The sequence below is a fragment of the Primulina eburnea genome, chromosome 7 (genome assembly GCF_022965805.1).
Source record: "Primulina eburnea isolate SZY01 chromosome 7, ASM2296580v1, whole genome shotgun sequence".
In the NCBI taxonomy this organism is placed as follows: domain Eukaryota; kingdom Viridiplantae; phylum Streptophyta; class Magnoliopsida; order Lamiales; family Gesneriaceae; genus Primulina; species Primulina eburnea.
The window spans coordinates 3075856-3092381 of NC_133107.1; the positions used below are offsets into that span (position 1 = coordinate 3075856).

Sequence of the window (16526 nt, forward strand, 5' to 3'; positions counted from 1 at the left end):
TTGACGAGTTCGATGCCTTGGGTGGTCAACCCCTGTATCTCTTCTTTCTTTTTTTGTCTTGTTCCAAGGATGAGATTCATCATGAGATCCTTCTTCTTGGTGCATGTGGCGACTACGAGGAGGCAACTTATCTACTATAACTTTTTGGACAGCCACTACTATACACAGAGTCGGCTGCTCTGGATTGATAGCAAAAGTTTGCTGATGAGGCGGATTTTCTCGGGATACCTCTGAGTCCGTGGTCTCCTTTCTGGAATCATCAATCCGAATTGATTTTAGAGTGGAAACTATATCTACGTCTATAGACGTGACTTCTAACATACGATATAGTATTTGTTTTACAAAAGTGTTCGAATTGGTATTTTTCTAAAAGAAAAGTTTAAAATATATCTTCTCGCACTTTCTAATGGGGCTTTTAGGAAATATATAAAAAAATACAATCATATAATTTCACTAATAAAAAACCAGTCTTGTTTTCATAAAATACTTGTTGACAAAATCATGAGTGTGTGGATAATTATTATTTATACAAAAAAACGTTAATCTCTTTCCAGTAATTTATCATAGAGTCGCACTAATGACATTAGCTCTGTCTTTCTTATAAGGAGCTGAGCTCTTTCCTCTCGATTTCCCGCATCGTGACGTCAAGTGAAAAATGGGCAAGGACAAGCAGCAAACCGCCAAAGCGGCCATCGGAGCCGCTCCGTCAGAACACCGCCACCGCACGTCCAAATGCAATTATGATTCCGAGTCAGAACCCGACCTAGACTCCGATTCAGACACCGACCTCAAAGAGGGATCTAGAAAATCAGAAGCTAGGAGAAAACGAAGCATGAGCAGTAAGAGTAGAACCCGAACCTCCGGTTTGAATAGAAAACGGTCTGGAGACATGTGATTCTCGTTCGTCATCTTCAGATTACGATTCAGAGTCGGAATCCTCTGAATCGGAATCCGAGTCTGACTACTCATCGGATTCGGAGGAGGACAGGAGGCGCCGGAGGAAGGAGAGGAAGGAGGAAAAGCAGAGGAAGGAGAAGAAGATGAGGAAGAGAAGAGTAGAAGAGAAGAAGAGGAAGGATAAGAAAAGGCGTGATAAGAAGAAAGAGAAAGATAAGGGGAAGAAAGGTGCCGTCACCAACTCGTGGGGAAAGTATGGAATTATCAAAGAAACTGATATGTGGTGCGTTTACTCATTCTTTTATTCTTCGTAATTTTAACATTAGCTTTCTTTTCTTCTCTCTTTTTCTGGTTGAGAATAGGTCATGTATGTAGTGTTTTGGTGTGGATTTTTTTTTTCTTGGTTGGTATCGGTAATAATTTGAAGCTAAAAATGGCGCTCGGAAGTAAGAAGCAGCTGAATGTGGTTGTCTGTTTCTGCTTCGAAAAATGAATCTGCAGATGTTTTTATATACGAATTGAGACGAGCTAACAAGCGAACAAGGCTCTGAAAGAGGCTCGGTCATAGAGTAAGGGTCTGAAAGAGTTGAAGTTCGTGCAGACTGTTTAAATGGTGCAATCATATGCTGCCTTGCCAGGATTGCTTGGATGTTCACGTCTTTCTGTCATAAAAGTTGGTCCCAAATTGTCATAATTATTTTGTAGTTCACCTTTATGATGTTTCGACGTATGTCAGTCCCTTCTCTATATGTAATGTAGAGAATTCAACCAAATTTCTACATTGAAAATATATGGAAAGATCATTGATTAATAAGATGAAATATATCTCTATTGGTATGAGATCTTTTGGTAAAAAACAAATACACGAGGGTTTAGGTTCAAAGTGGACGATATCATTATATTGTGGTGAGGTGTGGTTTTATTGTAAAACAAGTGGTATAGAGCTACGCATAGATCGAGTCATGTGGATGTAATACATTATTATTTTATTACTTACACAAAGTAGACGAGGGCTCTCAGTAAATCCGTGATGAGCTTACGAGATTGGGGCGGTTCAAGTATTTCACGTAACAGTGGGAGCTCTCAGTAAATACGCGATGAGCTTTCGAGACTGGGGTGGTTCAAGTATTTCACTTGACACCGGGACCATGAGAATAATGATGGTGCTTTGTTCGAGGAGAGGATTGTTGGAAATATAGAGGGAAGATAATGTGTTAATAAAATGTAAAGATATCACCATTGGTATTAGACGTTTTCGGTAAAATACAAAAACAAATCCATGAAGCTTTAGACTCAAAGTGGACAATTCCATTGTGCAACATGTATACGCATTATAAAATGAAATAGCAGTGGAAGCTGCTGCATTATTGAAGGTGAATGTTTCAATAGAATTTAGTGAGAAAACTTGCATCCCCGTGAATATTTTTTACGGTAGAAGAAATCCAGCGTGAATTTATGTCTGGAGTGAATTTGTGGAGAACAATTGCTCAGACTGTATATTTCACCAGTTAACTATTTGGTTGAATTGGATTATTGGATAATGGTGACTTACGATGTCTTATATGAGGTTCTTAATCTCTCTGCTGTGTTGGTAGGGCAAGCACAACTTGGTCATTGTCAATTCGAAAGTCTGACACTGCTATTTTACAAATGTAGATATTTTGTTCTTTCAATTTCCTGGTTCATGCAAGATGTAGGGCCTTTTAGTCCTGCAGATGTTTTTTTGATATTTGATGTTGTATAGTTTGGCCGCTTTTGAGACAATTGTTTGACAGAATTGTTTTATTTCAGTAATAAAATGCCAGAGTTTATTGCGTGGTTAGTAGAAGTGAAGCAGGTAACCCTTTTTGTCAAATCTGAGTTTTTTTTCTTCCTGGACCAGAAACATGTTTCCGTGTGGGCTATGTTTACGATGTTCAGCTGAAATTCTAGTGCACTTGCATCCCATTACAAATTTCGTGGCATTCACGTTTAATGATTTGCTGTGAATCATGCACGCATGGTGCCATTTCATCTGATCCATTAGATTTGTGAGATACATAAGCTTTATGCATCAGTTATTAAAGTACTTTCTCGGGTTTACCCTGATTAAAAATCCAAAACTTTTACTATGTTTGGACAGGTGAATTTGAAAAGTCTGCCTAATTGGGAAGAGAGGCAGCTGTTTAAAGAGTAATTTTCATTATTTTAGTTAGTATTGACGAGTACAGTGGTTTGATAGTTGAATAAGGATGGCTTTAATGTTGTGTTGAGGACCTTCACTATTATCTAACAGTTGATACATATATGTATTTGCAGTTTCATGGAGGATCATAACACGGCTACATTTCCATCAAAAAAGTGAGGCCTCCTTTAATAATAATTTGTTGGTTTTTCAAATCTATTATTTTTCTCCTCTCCCTTGTGATTGTTGGTTTTTCTTCGTACTTGGGTTGTGATACATTGTGTTAGCCCAAGGAGTGAGGGGTGTTGTCTTATAGTTAGAGAGCATCCTTTGCTATTTGCACCTCCCAAAAATATTGCTGAAAATGAAAGAAATAAGGCACTGTTTCTTCTGGACTTTGATTTTCCCTCTATTATTCATGGTGCAGATATTATGATCTTGATGCTTACTATCTTGCTAAAATGAATAAGGAAGAGAAAAGGGGATATTCAAAGGTTCAAGACACAGAACAAACTGTGTTCGATGATGAAGAACAGCGGAGGTTAGTGTTAAATTTTAGCAAATGTTTATCCACTTCCACATTCAGACACTAACCATGTTATCCGTTTGCAAAGAGTTCTAATGTGTAGGCTGTGGCCAACGAACTATCTTCATTGAATTTGTGTTTTATATAGCAGATAATTGATTTTGGCTCTATCTTTGAACTCACACAATTAAAATAAATAAATAATATGCTTTCTGCTAAACATTAGGTCAAAATACCGTGCATCTTCTTCCATATCTAATACTATGTGGTTGCTATGAAGTATAGTGCTAAATCTCTAGCGGTGATCATATTCTTATTGTTGTCTTAATATTTTCGTTTAACCAAGACTGTTTTCAACAAATGGTGTCTTATTCGCTGTTTTCTTCTATGCCTGATTTTCAGGCAAGAACTTCGGATAGAACGGGAAAGACAGGAGGAAGAACAAGTGGTAGCATTAAAGGGTTCCATGTGAAGTGGAATGGTATCGTTTATTCGATGATTCTTATCTCTCTCCATCCAACTGCATATTTGAAACACATGGATCACTTGTTTCACTGTCGTAATTTCTAGGCTCAAGCAATGAAAGAGCCAGCTCAGCTGAGGGAAGAGATGGCGTTCCAATACAAACTTGGTAACGTCGAGGTGAGACTAACAATGATTCAGTTTTAAAGGAGTCTTTAGTCGTGGTCTCAACTTCGAATTCGTAGGCGGCGGCTGCTATCCAGAGAAGGCTGGACCCAGATATTGCTATGTAAAAGGTCAAGCAGAACTATAGTTACTAAGCCTGAGTGTAGTAATCTTGATTCCATGTTCCTTGTGTTTCCTAGTGCTTATCTAGACGTGGAAGCCACAGATGTTTAGGCGACCCATTACACTTTTGTGTGGACACCTTTTCGTATCCTAATACGTATTTTACCTGTTATTGGCTCATTAAAAAGCAGTAAAAGATCGATTTAGTTGGTGCCTCAATTACGTCTTATGATGTAAGAGCTGTGTAACAATCACCTAAAAAAAATTTGTAATCATAGAAACCCTCTCCGACATGGGTGGATCGAGCCGGAGATAATTTGTGTTATTATATTACATCTACTATCTCTTTCGTTAAGACGAATATTCAATTTTAGAATGTGTGATTTCATAAAACCCACGAGACAATGACAGATATTACGAGTAATAAATAATTATTTCCCTCTCCATCATTAATTTTAGAATGTGTGATTTCATAAAACCCATGAGACAATGACGGATATTACGTGTGACAAAAATTTAGTCCCCTCTCCATCATTTAATCCGAACCTTTCCCGCCAATATTTATTTCATATTTTGTCGGAAACCTCCAAGACCACGTGTTAAAAAAAAATAAAAATTAATTATTGTTCTAAAAAATAATAATTATACGAAACATAAATTGTGTTGATAAGTATTTATGACAAGGGAAGCTAAAATAAAATATTTTATCATGAAAATGGTCAAAGAAAGTAGAAGTTGGTGAAAAATTCTCAATCAAAATATTTATTTGGGTTCACTCCTTACCACAAAATTGTGGTACTATGTCATACAAATCATATGAAATGTAGTATATTTCACGTGAAAATGTGATATTAAAAAAATACCCAAAAACTGAACACGATGGTCGGGGACTGAAGACAATTTGCCATTAAAGAAAACCGCTTTCAGACACGCAACTTTCATCCCACGCGCTACTCACCCGTTATCAGGTGACGGCAGGAAGAAATCGAGCGAGTATGCGTGGGGACTGGAACCCACGCGGTAGGCGTGGCGTGTGGGTATCTGGAAATTTAACTGCTGTACAAAGCAGATAGCTACGTCTGACTTTTCACTCACTCTCATCTCATTAAGCATTTGCTTGCTTTTCGGGAGAGATAAACTCGAAGAAAAGAGCTAGCACCTCTCCCCGACTTTATTGAAGCTTTTTACCCGTTTCCACATAAATCTAAAGGTGCTGCTGCTGCCTTCCCTTTTTCCTTCTTTCTTTATTTCAATCTTTTGATTTTTGTTTACTTAATTAATACTACGTGAGTAGTTCAATCCTAATAATTTGTGTTATTTGTTTTTTTCTGGGAGTTCATGGATCATTAATGTTGGGTTCCAACAATGAGATATATCTGCATTTGTGATGGTTTGCTTTAAATTTTGTTAGTTTCAGTTTTCCTCATTTATTATGGAACTGTTAAGTTCGGCCTTTTTGGTTTGATTGATTTGCGGTTGTTGTCATAATTTTGTAAAGCTGCAGATTACGTGGTTTGCTCCAGAATGGGGATTTTTGCTGAGATATTTGCATCTGTATTTTTTTCTTCTTTTCTTTACGATTTACTTTTTGCAGACTGGACCGGCGTGGTATCTATTGGCTATGCGGATTGCTTTTCCAGGAGGTAGATTGGAGGTAAATGTGCGGTAATTTGGATCAATGGGTGGGAACAAATCTGGTGTGAATTGCCTCGGTTTCGAGATCTTGATTGGGTTTACTTTGGTTTGCGCTATCCGAATGTGCTTTGGATTTACCAATCCTAATGATGGTGAGCGATTTGTTGTTTTGCTGATTTGTTTGCTTCCTAGTGAGGCTCAAATATTAATTCTCAGAGCGAACAATCTTGCTGAAGATTGATTTTGTAATTTATCTTTGATTGTTCGGATCATTCGACAACTAGTAACCAATTTATCAGCATACTTTGGTGGTAAATAAGAATTTATATCTATATTTTGAGTATAGAGATAATGCTGTTTTTTTTCTTTTTTGAGTTTGGGAGATGAGTTTGTTACCAATCGAGTCTTGAACTTGAGTCTCAAACGTTGGACCTTGGCGCCAGATGGATTATAGCCATTGGCAGATAACGTTGTTATGAGACTGCACTCATCACTGTTTTTGTGAAAGGTAGCAGTTTGTGCTAAGATGGAATATCGGAACTAAACTAGCCCAGGGTGGGGCAGAACCAGAAAATGAGATAGTGCGGGCAACTCAGGGGTCAAAATCTCAAATTTATTCTATATGTCATTTATATAAATTACATGTTCTTGTCTTCATGCTGCTGTTATTAATTTCTTTTTATGACTTCTTGGCTGACCTTTTTACAGGATGAAAAAATAATCAAATGTTTTTTTCTCGATCTGTTTGATGCTTTATATGTCCACGTTCTCGTTTGAATATGCAAGTTATATTCTTAATCCAGTTGATGATCCTAACCACCACAACTTTGCTTATTTCGAACTAGTTGCTGCTATCAATAGCTTATATGTTTCATTGGGTTCTCCCTCTCTTCCGGGATGGGTTGCTGCTGGTGGAGACCCATGTGGTCAACCTTGGCAAGGTGTTGCCTGTGATAGTACGAACTCGTTCATAATTTCAATGTATGGATCTCTCTATTTTAACTCGCCTTTTATGGTAGTTAAAGAGAATTTAAGTGCTCATAACATCACATCTCATTTTGTAGAAAACTTATTGGAGCTAATTTAGGTGGAGAATTGGGTGACAATCTCGGAGCTTTTTCCTCCATTCAAGATATGTGAGTGCCACTAACAATCACATTTGCATTTTTCATCCAAGAGTAAATATATACTGGAATTGTTTCAGCGTGGGGCAATATATCATTGGCGCATTAGTAACCATCGATTTTGCTTCTTGATGTGATTCCATGAGAATCACATGTTGGTCTCACTTGATCCAACATTTTCAATCCTCCCTAAGTATTTTGCTTGTTGTTATAGAAAGAACCTTGTAATTTATGTTTTGTTGCCTATCTTGGGGTTGACAGCTACTTGGTTTTATGCAGAGAACTGAGCAACAACCTTATCGGGGGCAGCATTCCTAATAATTTACCTAATACTTTGGTAACCTTGTATGTTCCGACTCATTCTGAATTAAACTGAAAGAAAATTGTGAAAAAAAAATGAAGCAGAATTCATATGCTACATTACTAATATTTTGTCTGATGCGAGTTATTTTATGCGCCTATCCAAGGGAGAAATGTGATCGATTTTCTTTACGTTCGGCAGTTTTCTTTCAGATAACAAGCTGACTGGAAATATACCTAGTTCTTTATCATATCTGAGTAGCCTATCAGCAATGTAAGTATTGATAACCACTAAGTTGGGCTCTGGTTAACTCGTATATTTAGCTGTCATCTTCCTTAGCAGTCGTTTCCTTCAGGTCTCTTAACAACAACGAATTAACTGGAGAAATTCCAGATGCTTTTGAAGGCCTAACACTGCTGGTCAATTTGTGAGTACCAAATATTGAAGCATTAATTATTGGGACAATGGTATTATGATGTGTGTATGTAGTGGATCACCAAATTTTCTTTCGCAGAGATTTGTCGAGTAACAATTTGAGTGGGAAGTTGCCACCATCAATGGGAACTTTGCCGACTCTTACTACCCTGTGAGTATACTGCCTTCTTCTGATAATTATTATAATGGCTACTAATTTCGTAATTGGCAGTCATTTGCAGAATAATCAGCTCTCTGGAACTCTTGATGTCTTACAAGCTCCTCCTCTTAAAGATTTGTATAATTCTTGTCATATGATATTTTGTCATCCTTCGTGATTTCCGATAACAAGCCCGCTTAATCTCTCTTTCAATCTGACAGAGATATACGCAATAATCTATTTTCTGGACCAATACCTGTAAAGTTGTCGAGCATTCCCAATTTTCGGTAGGTCTGAAATACTCAACCTTTTTTTCAGCATGTTTTTTGACCAACAGTGAAGCTGATAAAATTTCCTTTTGTTGAATTTATACCCGTCATATGCGATGTGTGCATCTTCGTATTCAGTTATCTTATTGCATGAGGACTGAATGTGACAATATTTCTTAATCTATCAAAAGATTAACATCGGTACAGGAATGAAGTTTTGCGTCCAAATTTATAATTTAGGTTTATGTAAAATTTTACTTGCAAATTGCATTTTTAATTAGTCGCCTTGGATTGCAGAACAAAACGGTCACCAATGATCAGTTATCAAACAATAAAATTTACATGGAAATGAAATTGTAAATGAAGTTGTAGAAGTACTTGTGTTTGTTCCACCCTTTGATATATCGGAAAACGTAGATATTTTCGTGTCTTTGCCCCTCCTTGTGGGGAAGTGTATTGTTAGAGCCTACAGTAACAATAACTCGAGCTCTGTTGTTGCAGCAATACTTCTGTGCCCTAAAACACACGTGGTTAAATTCAGTAGCATTTAAAATAAAAAGTTCACAATACTATCCTGTAAAAACTACCTGAATATCTTAACATACTATTTTTGGATCTGCTTCCTAATTTTCTTTTCTGACCTGCAGAAAAGATGGGAATCCATTCAATGTTGACATTGCACCATTACCTCCACCGATTTCCTCAGGACCACCAGCACCACCATCTTTTCCAGGACCAAATTCTGATAAGACGCCACCAACTTCCAACAAATCACCTCCGACTTCTGGACAAAGACCTGGAAAACAGGCTGATGGGCCATCTGCTACAGAGGAATCAAATTCTGGAAATTCAAAAAATTCTCCGAGCACAAAAAGAATTTTATGGATCTCCATTGCATCTGTGTTGTCGTTCATAATACTCCTACTAGCAGCCCTACTTTTTATTCCAAGATGCCTTCGTGAAAGAAGGGAAATGTATAGAACCCCAAAACGGCGTGAAGTAACTCCATATAAGGGAGCTAGAGAAAATCCTCAAGGCGGTGGTTCAGTTGTTCAACCTAGAAATGATGAAGCGAAGGGTAATGCAAAGTTCTTATATTCGTATATTTGCATGTACTAAAGCACACTTCCTTACAGAGCCTGCGATTGAAGCTTCAGTTCCTAAATATGTTTCAAGTAGTTTAATATTGAATTTTGACCACCTTATAAAATCATGTATAAATTTTTGTAAAACTAGTAAAAATGGTTAGTTTTGCAAGCAATTTTTTTTTTTTGGGAAAATGTTCGCGTTTATATTTTATATATATGAAAACAGAAATTTTTTAAACTATTGGACGGAAACATGGAAATTTTTTCCATGCCAAGAGCCCTCTAGCGTTACACGATTTTTTTATTTTGTGAACAGGTTCACCTCTTGTTCTTCTGAGGGCAAAGGAAGAAAATCAACCAATAGCATTACGTTCAATTCCCAAACCACGTGGTGATGAAGAGGAGGTTAATAAGAAACAGATGAGTGGAATGCCTAGGAAGAACTATCATGAAATAGACTTGAGTGGATTTGATTTAGATGTAAAGCCGCCGCCGCCTCCACCCCAACCTTTTCCACTACAGAAGGTTATTGTAAACCCTATTGCAGCAGTTGAAGCCACAGCTGAAAAGCCTATGCGTCTTCCTGCCACTTCTGTGAAATCTTACACGATAGCGTCTCTTCAGCAGTACACAAATAGCTTTTCACAAGAAAATCTTGTCGGGGGTGGAATGCTAGGAAATGTTTACAGGGCAGATCTACCTGATGGAAAGGTAAAACTTTCAAATTTGTACAGTCTCAACCAGTTAATAATTATTTTTTGTTTTAAGTATCAGATTTTTTTTCCTGTAATTTGAATATATATTGAGAGACATCTGGATTTCATGCTGACTTGCGATATGATGTATGGAAGTCAGAACTGTGTATAAATATATATATGGTGAACACTGCATGATCTTATTCCTTTTATAATTGTAATTGATAATATTATCGTATTCTAACTTTCTTTAATAATCTCATCATCAATTCCTCATTGTGGCTTCTCTGCATTCATTTTGTTATCCATCCCTATATGCACTTCCAGTGGTCTTGAAATCAGATGTGCGTTGTTGCTTTCACATCCAATGGAGTTTTTGTTGAGATTGGTAGGTGTGGATGGTGGCTTTAGTGTCGCGGAAAATCATGGGCAAAGGGATTGAGAAACCTCAGTTTCTATCTTTACCTTGTGTCTCCTCCTTAAGAGAGTCGTTGAAATGAGACAATTAACTCGGTTTTTCCGAACGACACTTCGAACAATTTTTTTTTTGAAAAAAAATCTGCCGGACTATAACACATGTATTATCTGTTCAATGATTAGCCAAGGAAAATAAATTTGATTGCCTTTGCATCTAACTTCTCTTTGGTTTGATCACTATTCTTGCAAACCAAAATGCAAACCAATGATGCTTGAAAGATACCGAGTATCCATGTTGGAAGATAGAATCCAGGTAAGCCACGGAAGGAAAGTGAAAATGGAAAATTATTAATGCGACATAAAGCAGTCAAGAAGCATAATCCTCTTAGCAGTTGGAACATAAGCTGTAAACATCAGTTAACTTAGGACTTCAGCTCTCAGTCTGTATGCTTCCCAATAAGCAATGATGTTTAAATAGTCATTCTTTCGAACTGAGAATAATTTGCTAATAAGAATTCGATCTGACCATCTACCCAAAATATTCTCTGTTTTCTTCTCTCTCTGATTATTTCTTTTCTGATGGTATACAGGAATGGTTACAACAAATATTTTTTCATTCCTGCAAATTTTATCATTTGGAAGAAATTTCAACTCTTATTACTCGAAAGAAACTGTCTGATATTCAGTTCTCTCTCGTTCTTCTTTAGTTGCTTGCAATCAAGAAATTGGACAAAAGAGTTACCAACCAACAGAAGGATGATCAATTCATTGAGTTGGTTAATAATCTCGATAAAATTCGACATGCTAATGTTGTCGAGCTCATGGGTTATTGTGCTGAACATGGACAAAGACTGCTCATCTATGAATATTGTACTTTCGGAACACTTCAGGATGCTCTGCACTCTGACGATGAATTTAAGAAAAAACTTTCATGGAACACTCGTATCAGGATGGTACTTGGAGCTGCAAGAGCATTAGAGTAAGTCACATTAACCCAATACACATTATTACCATTTAAAAAAAATGAAATATGAAATTAAATTTAATCAACCTTAATTTAATCAACCTGTGTCTGATTGATTGAAAATTTGTTTCTTTCCATTGACTATGGTCTACAATATCTCCATGTCTCTCTCTCATGGTTTCTTTCTTTTCTCTTGGCAGAATTCTTACATATTTAAGTTTTTGAATTTCCTCGCATGTTTTTCTAGATTTTAAAGTTTAGGTTTCCGAAGGATATATAACATATATGGTCTCTGCTGTTTGTCAATTATCAAGTTTATAATTCTGCCTGAGCTGTTTCGTGAAGGTATCTTCACGAGGTCTGTGAACCACCTGTAATTCACAGAAATTTCAAGTCTGCTAATGTTCTACTCGATGATGAACTCTCTGTCCGCGTCTCTGATTGTGATTTGGCTCCATTGATATCCTCTGGAGCTGTAAGTCAGGTAATTTTAATATTTAATTTAGTATCTCAATCAAACATATATATTCAATGCCTTACGCTGATAATTTAGTGGAAATAATATGACAATAGAAAAAATTTGAACTGCATTAGCTGGTGAATCCGGTGAATATGTTAAACACAAATTGTTTCTGAATCGCCTGTTGATATTTTCATCGTGTTCAATCCTGGTGGTACTTTCTGGGATTCTGGTCTAGTCCCAGTCAAATGAACCCACTACATGCATACTACTGTGTGTGATCCATTAAAAAATGTTTGATGCAAAGCAGAAATCTTTGCGCTCTCTGCATTTTAAAGGTGGAAAAACATTTCAACCAAACAGGTAAGGAGCCGCCTGAGGACCAGATGCTGTGAACAGTGATAATTAGAATTACAAGTTGAGGAAGGAAAGGAAATTTCATTTATCTGCAGACTGTAAAAACCAACACATGAACGGTGAACCTCTGTAAATATCATGGTATTCATAATACTTCATTTCAAGTACCTATCAATATCATGATTAACATTGGAAATCATGCTAGGTTTATTTCACGAAACAGTTAAATTGACCAAAAAGCCATCTTTTACATTCTTAAACAACGTGTGAAAGCATTAAAATTAATTTTTCTACTGAAAATTTATGGGATTTGCCACCGAAAAAAGTATGCTAATGACAATTCCACTTTATTTGTAGTTGTCAGGCCAGCTTCTCACAACCTATGGATATGGTGCCCCCGAATTTGAGTCTGGAGTATACACTTCAAAGAGTGATGTTTACAGTTTTGGAGTTGTCATGTTGGAACTGTTAACGGGCAGAAAGTCTTACGATCGGTAAGACTTCATTCTATGAAGTTGCTAAGTTTGTGGTGTGTCCTTATATACTTGTTGCCTTACTTTCTTCAAATCTTACCTAGGACAAGGACTCGAGGAGAGCAATTTTTGGTAAGATGGGCAATTCCTCAGCTTCATGACATTAATGCCTTGTCGAGGATGGTTGATCCTGCTCTGAGTGGAAATTATCCGGTGAAATCTTTATCACACTTCGCTGACATTATCTCCCGCTGTGTCCAGGTGAGCAGATTTGATGTCCCCTTTCATTTGGTTTTATAGTACTCACGAATGCTTAAGATCATACTCATTTTCTTTTTTCTTTCTTTTTAAAACAGATCATACTATTTTTCTGCTTCACTAAAGTTTTGATTGAAATGTTTAGTAGTGAACTAGTGATACATTCCAGATGTATTGATTACGTCTAGATTATGGCATATGATCCATTATAAATAAATGTACTCATTGTGGCAAAAACGTTGTAGAGGAGAGCAAGTAACCCAGATCTTTTTACTTTTCTCTTTTAGTAATTCATTATTCTTCCAAATAGCACCTTACCAGGTTTCCTTTGGTTACTTGTTTACATAACTGAGATTGCACTTGCAGGCGGAACCTGAATTCAGGCCACCAGTGTCTGAAGTTGTGCAGGACCTTACACGAATGATAAGGAAGGAATCTCCTAGTAGATCGTCGGAAGGAGATTAACTTGGATACATGACACCACGTGGTGAAAATTGGTTACTTTTGACGTGAACTAGCAGTCAATCAAAGCATAGATATAGCTTGAAGGGAAAACAAGCTGTGGGATTATTGTGCCTTCATACACTAGAAGTTATCGCGGTGCCGGCTTTCTCGTGAATATATCCATGCAACGACCCACGAATGGCTATCCATGATGGTTTGCCCATGATTTAATTCGTTAATATGGGATAAAAACAATTATTTCATGATTACTATCATTCTTAGGAGCGCAATTTTTTAAGTGTATATTTTCCATTCGTTTGAGTACTTTGTGGTGCCCTGAGGCATACTGTATTTTTGCCAGACCGCAAGGCAAGGGACACTATTAATTGTTTCTTATGACCAATAAAATCATAAGTAATAAGAACATATTCGACAAAAATGTGCAAGTTGTTTCTTTTATTCAAAAGATAGTTAAGTGAACAAGACAATAATTTTATAGATGTTTAAATTGTGTGTAATCCTTTCCCCATATTTGATGGATTCTTTTTTACTTGCTTAGCTCTAAGATAAAAAAAAAATAAAAAAAATAAAAAACAATTTTGAGCTGGTGAATTGGCTCGTTAGCAATAATTTTCAAGCTCGAGAATCAAAAATTGTTGGCTCAAAACCAAACGATTCTCAAGTCTCATACGAGGTCGACTCATCTTAGAAAGAAGTAGCATTAGATTGAAAGATACCTCATCATGTATGAATCAATTTTTGTAAGCAACAAAACATAGGAGATAAAAAAAATTCTTAAAGAATAAATAATATTTCGGGATTGAAGAGCTGGGATGTCAATTGAAATCGTGTATTTATTCACATTTAATGCATGATAATTTTACTAAATGTATGTCTTACATTAATTTATGTGTGATATTATTGTCAGAAACAGAATTACTCGAGACCAGGCTTGTAGTTCAGTGGTATCACCCCGTCAGATTAGCTGACTCCCTTCCCCGGATTCGATCCCTTCTCCCCACGTGTGTTGTAATAAAAAAAAAGAATAGAATGCTAAGCATTTAAGTTATAGCAGAGCACGCGTGAGAAATAAAATTTAATTTCATTTGATTTTTTAATAAGAGATTTTTATTTATTGATTTGTCTTGATATAGCAATAAAATTAAAGAACTATATACTTTACTTAAAATTGAATTCAGCGTTAATTTATGTAGATAAAGGAATACATAAGTATAGAAGAATAACCATAAGAACCAGTATAAGGTAGTTAAAACAACTGATTATAATTCATAATTAATAAGGAAGACCTCAAATAATCATGTTATGGGAGACATAAATTCAGTTAAATATTAACACGTAAAAAGTGTGAAAGACGGTTCAATATTTCTAATGATATTTTCAACCAGTTGACAATCTAAACAACAAGATATAGTTTGAAGAGTTAGTCTCATGTGAGACCGTCTCACGGATCTTAATCCGTGAGACGGGTCAACCCTATCCATATTCAAATAAAAAGTAATATTTTTAGCATAAAAAGTAATACTTTTTCATGGATGATCCAAATAAGGGATCCGTCTCACAAATACGACCCGTGAGACCGTTTCATACAAGTTTTTGCCTAGTTTGAAATGTAAAAACTTGTGAATAGTAAAGACACGGGAATTTTATGGATGTAAAACACTCACACGCCACTCCTTCCTCTGTAAAAAGGATTCCACTCAAAGACTTATCTTTTATATATATATATATATATATATATATATATATATATATATATATATATATATATATATATATATATATATATTTATAAGTGCGATTAAAATATTTAAACTTCTTATTATAGCTAACTATTTTAATTTTTCTATCAGATTCGTATTTTATGATATTATTAGTATATTAAAATTCATAATTATTGATATAAATTCTAATAAATAATTTATTAAATTCTTTACTTTCAATTCTTAGTTAAAAAATAATAAAATATATTAGTATTAAATTTCATATTATTATATTATTATATACTTATCATGTTATTGTACTATTACATATATAATTATTTTTTTCTTATATCTTCATGTGATACTATAATTTATTACTTAATTAGAAACTACACTAAAATATAATTACAAAATTGCATTAAAATAATAAAATAACATGTAGAAAGAAAATTAAAAGGATAAAATATTTAAACTTAGTATAAAGATGGATTATTTGAGAAAGTTAATTTAGGAATTACATTTTATTCTTGAAATGATATAAATTATTACAATCAATGTATTTTGTAGTGATAATTCATTAGCAATTGTTAGACTATTAATTATATATGATGTGCTACTAATTAATTATATATTAGGTGGAAGAAATATAAAAAATTGATATTTTCTTTTTACACTTACAACAATTAGAAATTTACAAATATATCTTTATTGAATTTTTGGATTTGTATTGATGAGGATGTCATTTTTATCTTTTGACAATTGAAAAAATTGTCAATTATCTACACTTACGTAGGTTTATAGATAAAAAAAATATATTTTTATTATCAAACATATATTCATTTTTAATGCATAGATTTCCCATAATTTATGTAGAAAATTTCCATGCAATTAATCTAACAACACACCATTTAAGGGGATGGTAGAAAATTTACAATGAAAAACTTTGTTATTATTTTTATACTTTTATAAGTATAATAGTTAAATATATATTCTTTTAATATTTTTAATGATTTTTTAAAATTAAAAAAAGATATTGTTTTAATATTTTTTCTAAGAATTATGTATCAAGAAAATATTATTTCTCTAATGTGTTTTTATTATAAAATATTTATTCAATTTTTATGTAACATTATTCATATATCATGTTTATGAGAGAATTGAATATATATGAGAATAAGAAAGTTTCCAGATTGATACAATGAATTGCGAGGGCATAAATTTTGTAATGGTGGAGGTGGATCCCAGGCATTTAAAAGTTTTTTAGGATTTAGAAATAACGTAAGTCATAGAATCATTTCAATTAAACCATTCGTTGCTAAATGCTAATTATTTCTCATTCATCAATAATAATGAGTACTCCACAATTAATCCTTTCTTGTGGATCAGATTTTATTTATGCTACATCTAAA

General features: G+C 34.8%; 2 protein-coding genes across 8 annotated transcripts; both read left to right on the forward strand.

Annotated features, from left to right (window-relative positions):
* The first annotated feature begins 572 nt into the window (after positions 1-572).
* Positions 573-4459, forward strand: LOC140836630 (uncharacterized). Of its 4 annotated transcripts, XR_012119152.1 has the most exons (8): positions 575-1180; positions 2689-2734; positions 3020-3069; positions 3196-3237; positions 3489-3602; positions 3990-4068; positions 4158-4229; positions 4295-4459. XR_012119152.1 is itself a non-coding variant. In XM_073202291.1 (7 exons), exons 1-6 carry the CDS (start codon positions 1041-1043, stop codon positions 4057-4059), a joined length of 462 nt encoding a protein of 153 aa, XP_073058392.1. In that variant the 5' UTR covers positions 576-1040; the 3' UTR covers positions 4060-4068; positions 4158-4459. The 4 variants fall into 4 exon arrangements, 2 of the variants coding, with proteins under 2 accessions (XP_073058393.1, XP_073058392.1); XR_012119153.1 differs by lacking the exon at positions 3990-4068 and having other exon boundaries at positions 573-1180; XM_073202291.1 differs by having other exon boundaries at positions 576-1180; positions 4158-4459.
* Positions 4460-5639: 1180 nt separating this feature from the next.
* On the forward strand, positions 5640-13914 carry LOC140836631 (protein STRUBBELIG-RECEPTOR FAMILY 3-like). Of its 4 annotated transcripts, XM_073202293.1 has the most exons (16): positions 5935-6124; positions 6818-6953; positions 7037-7108; positions 7376-7441; positions 7599-7670; positions 7753-7824; positions 7912-7983; positions 8044-8109; positions 8193-8258; positions 8888-9318; positions 9645-10039; positions 11148-11419; positions 11750-11888; positions 12579-12715; positions 12799-12955; positions 13319-13914. In XM_073202293.1, the coding sequence occupies exons 1-16, from the start codon at positions 6016-6018 to the stop codon at positions 13415-13417; spliced, it is 2361 nt and encodes a 786-aa protein (XP_073058394.1). In that variant the 5' UTR covers positions 5935-6015; the 3' UTR covers positions 13418-13914. The 4 variants fall into 4 exon arrangements, 2 of the variants coding, with proteins under 2 accessions (XP_073058394.1, XP_073058395.1); XR_012119154.1 differs by lacking the exons at positions 12799-12955; positions 13319-13914 and adding an exon at positions 12203-12362 and having other exon boundaries at positions 5640-6124; positions 12579-12714; XR_012119155.1 differs by lacking the exons at positions 12799-12955; positions 13319-13914 and adding an exon at positions 12228-12362 and having other exon boundaries at positions 5640-6124; positions 12579-12714.
* Positions 13915-16526: the final 2612 nt, after the last annotated feature.

Coding starts and splice junctions, on each gene's coding strand:
- LOC140836630 (XM_073202291.1), top strand. CDS start 1,041: ATGAGGAAGAGAAGAGTAGAAGAGAAGAAGAGGAAGGATAAGAAAAGG. Junction 3,070..3,195: donor GAGAGGCAGCTGTTTAAAGA/GTAATTTTCATT, acceptor ATGTATTTGCAG/TTTCATGGAGGATCATAACA. Junction 3,603..3,989: donor GATGATGAAGAACAGCGGAG/GTTAGTGTTAAA, acceptor CCTGATTTTCAG/GCAAGAACTTCGGATAGAAC.
- LOC140836631 (XM_073202293.1), top strand. CDS start 6,016: ATGGGTGGGAACAAATCTGGTGTGAATTGCCTCGGTTTCGAGATCTTG. Junction 7,671..7,752: donor CTGAGTAGCCTATCAGCAAT/GTAAGTATTGAT, acceptor CGTTTCCTTCAG/GTCTCTTAACAACAACGAAT. Junction 8,259..8,887: donor TCGAGCATTCCCAATTTTCG/GTAGGTCTGAAA, acceptor TCTGACCTGCAG/AAAAGATGGGAATCCATTCA.